Source organism: Gekko japonicus, unplaced genomic scaffold (assembly GCF_001447785.1).
Source record: "Gekko japonicus isolate JY-2015 unplaced genomic scaffold, Gekko_japonicus_V1.1 scaffold3437, whole genome shotgun sequence".
Lineage (NCBI taxonomy): Eukaryota > Metazoa > Chordata > Lepidosauria > Squamata > Gekkonidae > Gekko > Gekko japonicus.
This window is the reverse complement of record NW_015174943.1, coordinates 148,203-153,217: the sequence shown is the minus strand read 5'-3', so window position 1 is coordinate 153,217 and position 5,015 is coordinate 148,203. Positions and strand designations below refer to the sequence as shown.

Here is a 5,015-nt window from a genome sequence, read left to right as displayed (position 1 = left end):
TCCCTCCCCACTCCCGTTAAGTTCACACACCCCATCCCTTGCTGGCAGGTCCAAGAGCCCTGGCAACCCTATACAGTTCCAACTTTAGTGCGAGCCATTTTGTGGTTGTGCCCACCATCCTGTGTCAGAATTCCAAAGGTGCCCTCAGGTTCAAAAATGTTGGAGATCCAGGGCTTAGACAGACCAGTAAAATCTAGTTTGCATTCTGCGAACATAGATATGTCTGCATCCAACTCATCTGTGAGGGAACAACAGAACTCCCACAACTGTGTGGGTTTTGTTTTCTCCAGATTCCTGGCTTGTGTGTTATGTGCCTTCAAATCATTTCCCACTTACAGCAACCCTTAATTCCAAAGGTGCCCTCAGGTTCAAAAATGTTGGAGATCCAGGGCTTAGACAGACCAGTAAAATCTAGTTTGCATTCTGCGAACATAGATATGTCTGCATCCAACTCATCTGTGAGGGAACAACAGAACTCCCACAACTGTGCGGGTTTTGTTATGTGCCGTCAAATCATTTCCCACTTACAGCAACCCTATGAATTAACAGCCTCCAAAATGTTAACAGCCTTGCTCAGGCTTCTATTGTGAGAAAAAAAGCATGCCCCTGTATAAACGTCCCCCGATTCAGAGTGCTGAAGACGAAACAAGAATTATGTTTCAGGACTGTAGCTTGAGGGGGGGGGAGTACCTTTCCACTTTGAAGCCAGTTTTGCAAAAGAGTGAGGCACAAGCATGTGGAGACTGAGAAAGCGTAGGCGGCTTGCCTCCATACTGAGGTTTTGCTCCAGTTTGGCATCCAACCCTTGGAGCGGGGGTTTCTGGAGCACATGTTTACATACATTTCACACAGGGCGTTTCCTGCTGGTTGAGTGCAGAGCGGCAATAACTTAATGAATTTGGGTGGATTTCCTGGCTGTTTCCCTCTGCTTTCTCTATTGACCTTTGAGCTGATATGAGAAAGGACAGAGAAACAGCACATGGAAGACAAGGAAGCTTGCAGGAAAAACTGTTGCAGTTTGGCACCAGGCCTCAAGTAAAACCTCCATATGGAAAGTCCCAGGGTGCTGTCCCGTCATCATCCTCTTTCTGCATTTTCTCCTCCTCTGATGGATTCTTTCCCAAACTTGGTGAAACTGCTGGGAAATCACTGGATTAGAACCTGCCCTTTGCATTCTAGGAAGTAATGTGTGGGATAAGACTGATAACACCCAACTGAATGCAATTCTTCCCTTTCCTACCAGGGTTAGAACCTGTCCAACTGGACCCCAATACTTCTCATCCTCTATTGATTATCAGTCAGAATGGAACACATGTGGAGACTGAGTGGAAAATTTCGAAGTGCTACGACAACCCAGAGAGATTTCAGAACCATCCCATAGTACTGGGGAAAAGCAGCTTCTGTTCCGGTGAACATTACTGGGAAATCGAGACAAAAGATGCAGCAGACTGGGCTATCGGGGTGGCCACAGAATCCATAGAAAGGAAAGTTCGGGTTCCCGCTCAAGATATTGTAGGCAAGGTGTGGGCTTTACGGCTGCGCACAGCAGAAGACATTGGTCCTGAAGGTGGGACCTTCAGTCAGAGATTTGGAGTGTATCTGGACTATGACAAAGGTCAGGTCTCTTTTTATGACGCAAAAAATTATTCTCACCTTCATACCCGCAGGGCCCAATTCAAAGAAAAAGTCTATCCTTTTTTCTGGAAAATCACAAGGTGCACTGGGAAATATGTGTCCATGACAATCTGTCACAAACGGGACATGTAAGCACTTTTAACGTAATACCTTTACCACCTTTGTAGCCCATAGCTACCACAACTTCCATTAGGGCTTTACTTCCTCTTAAAACAACAGAGAACCACCACTACCCCAGCATAACTTTTGCAGCTGCCATTGGAATCCAGGGAAATTAAGCTGGCTGAAGTTGTTAGACACAAACTTTCCCCCATTGTGGCCTTCCTGGCTTTAGCATCCAGCACTGCGCTTAACAGGCCAAGGTAAAAGGCCGTGTGCAGAGGAGACAATAATACTGTCTGAATCCAATCTAAGCCTCTGAAAGCTAAAGATGTTCCTGATTTTGCTGCAGTGTACCCACAGACCTGGAAGTAGGAGCCTATCCCATAGTACTGGGGAAAAGCAGCTTCTGTTCCGGTGAACATTACTGGGAAATCGAGACAAAAGATGCAGCAGACTGGGCTATCGGGGTGGCCACAGAATCCATAGAAAGGAAAGTTCGGGTTCCCGCTCAAGATATTGTAGGCAAGGTGTGGGCTTTACGGCTGCGCACAGCAGAAGACATTGGTCCTGAAGGTGGGACCTTCAGTCAGAGATTTGGAGTGTATCTGGACTATGACAAAGGTCAGGTCTCTTTTTATGACGCAAAAAATTATTCTCACCTTCATACCCGCAGGGCCCAATTCAAAGAAAAAGTCTATCCTTTTTTCTGGATCACAAAGGGTACTGGGAAAAATGTGTCCCTGACAATCTGTCACAAACGGGACATGTAAGCACTTTTAACGTAATACCTTTACCACCTTTGTAGCCCATAGCTACCACAACTTCCATTAGGGCTTTACTTCCTCTTAAAACAACAGAGAACCACCACTACCCCAGCATAACTTTTGCAGCTGCCATTGGAATCCAGGGAAATTAAGCTGGCTGAAGTTGTTAGACACAAACTTTCCCCCATTGTGGCCTTCCTGGCTTTAGCATCCAGCACTGCGCTTAACAGGCCAAGGTAAAAGGCCATGTGCAGAGGAGACAATAATACTGTCTGAATCCAGTCTAAGCCTCTGAAAGCTAAAGATGTTCCTGATTTTGCTGCAGGTGTACCCACAGACCTGGAAGTTAAGGAGGAGCCCCTTCCACGTTGGAATCTTTTGTTGCGGGTGTCCCCCATGTGGTTCCCATGGGCGCCATGCTGCCCACCAAGTGTTTCTAGAAATTGGGTAGGGCCAGGTGGAGCTTTTGCCCAGGAAGGTTTTTGACTGGAATATAATTGGCTGTGCAGATTTTTAAAAAATGTTTTGGCAGCAGCTGCCTCCAGAACTCACAGGTCTTCACTGTGTGGCTGAAGGTAAGCAGTGGCGGTGGCCATTTTGTGGCTGCACCCATCCCACTGTGCCAGAATTCCTAAGGTGCCCACAGGCTCAAGCCTTATTGCAAGCCAGCCATTGGCCAGCAGGGTGGCCCAGCATTCCATCTTGAGTGCGAGTCTGAAGAGTCCATGCGTTCATCGGGCAGTCTAGTTTGCTGCTAGGAACAGCATGTTTGTCTCTCCTGCTGGTCTATGCATGCCCATGCTTGAACATAGAGCAGCATTTCCACCTGCGGAGCGCCACTCTCTCCCCTCCTACGGCAGCCCAAAATGGCCCCTGAAATCCTTACCGTGAAGGATGGGGGGGGTTATTGTTTTTTATTATTGGATTTGTATCCCGCCCTCCCTTTAACGGGCTCAGGTGGAACAGAACTTTAGGGGGTTAGTCCAACTGCCCCAGGAGGGGGAGACAATCACAAAAAATGGACCTGAGCCATGGGTTGCAAACATTCCAGGATCAGCACTCAACAAGGGAACAGAAGCATATTCCGTTATTAGACAAAACAGTGCTATGCTCCTCCACTAGAGGGTAAATACACAACACAGGCATGTAAGAACAGAGGAGAAGCCAATGTTGGATCAGAAGAATGGGCCATCCAGTCCAGCACCCTGTCACACAGTGGCCAAACCCCAGGTGCCATCAGGAGGTCCACCAGTTGGAACAATATTCCAAAAGCCCTCCCATTCTGGCATCTTGATTTATACCTGGGAGAGGCGTCCAGCTGTTATACTTTCCACAGTGGGCATCTTCTGCTGCAGTTACTCTGTTTGGAGGGGTGTGTGGAATTGTGTATGGAAATACATACGGAATTACAAAGAAGCCTACCGTTGGTTTTGAACACATTCTTTTTTTGTAAAATATGCTTAATTGTTATGTGCCTATACATTCTATTGGGTTATGACCACTAACTCTTCTTTGTACCTTAGTGAATGTAATACACAGTTCTGAGCATACATAGTTGTGAATTGTGGATGGTCTTCCCTTGGTGGGTGTTACTTGTGGCTATACTTGTACGCTAACGGTTCCTTATTGTCTTTGGCACCACAACATCTTGCAGCAGTGATTCCACGTGTTAATTACTCTTTGGGTGAAGAAGTACTTCCTTTATCTGTTCTAAGCTTACTGCTCATTAACTTCATTATAAGAACATGAGAGAAGGTGCATACATGCCATTGTTCAATGGGGTCTTGGCCAGAGACAGAAATCTTTGGCCAAGGTCTTAGGATTGTTGTACAGTCCCTCCCCACCCTACTGTTTCCCCTGACTTGCCACTTGTACAAATAAAGCAAACATCAAGTTGGGTGTTGTTGATTTTAAACTCCAGTTTGAACAGTAGGGCAGTTTAATTACATTCTGACTCATTTGTGCTAGATCAGGTAAACTAAACATCGTTGTTTTTCTATATATCCCAATTTTGATATAGGAAATCACATTTTTAAGTTGTTGGAGGAGCTGCAAGTTGGTAATACCTCTTATTAGTATACTTTGCAGCATACATAGCATTTCACAGTATCTTCACAACACCTTAAGGTAGAACAACGTTATGATCCCAGTATTACATGTGCTAAGAGAACATGGTGAGTTCATGGAGAGATGAGATCTGAGGTGGCATCTTCCATAATTGTAAAACAGCATATAGAAAAAAGGCAGGGAAACGCTATATCTTATAGAATAAGCAACAGTTTACGTGAAATAATTGTATATCCTAAACAATGTATAAAGCTAATGTGAACTGGACTCTGAGAAACCAATGATAAAATATTATATACCATAATCTTGTTGTCCTTATTTCTTTTCATGATGTAGAAAAATAAATTTTACAAATCTGTAACAATATTAAAACATTAATGTATGGAAATAACCTTAAAAAACAGTACAACATTTTATAATGATCAAATAGTCATCAAAAATCTCATC

General features: G+C 44.8%; 1 protein-coding gene across 1 annotated transcript in view; it reads left to right on the top strand.

The window, feature by feature from the left end:
* The window catches only part of LOC107122082 (zinc-binding protein A33-like), a 10,757-nt gene extending 8,663 nt beyond the window's left edge, over positions 1-2,094 (top strand). Inside the window, exon 6 of the mRNA XM_015425109.1 lies at positions 1,244-2,094. Within this exon, the coding sequence (XP_015280595.1) occupies positions 1,244-1,767 (524 nt within the window). The 3' untranslated portion in view covers positions 1,768-2,094. The remainder of the gene's footprint in view (positions 1-1,243) is intronic.
* Positions 2,095-5,015: the final 2,921 nt, after the last annotated feature.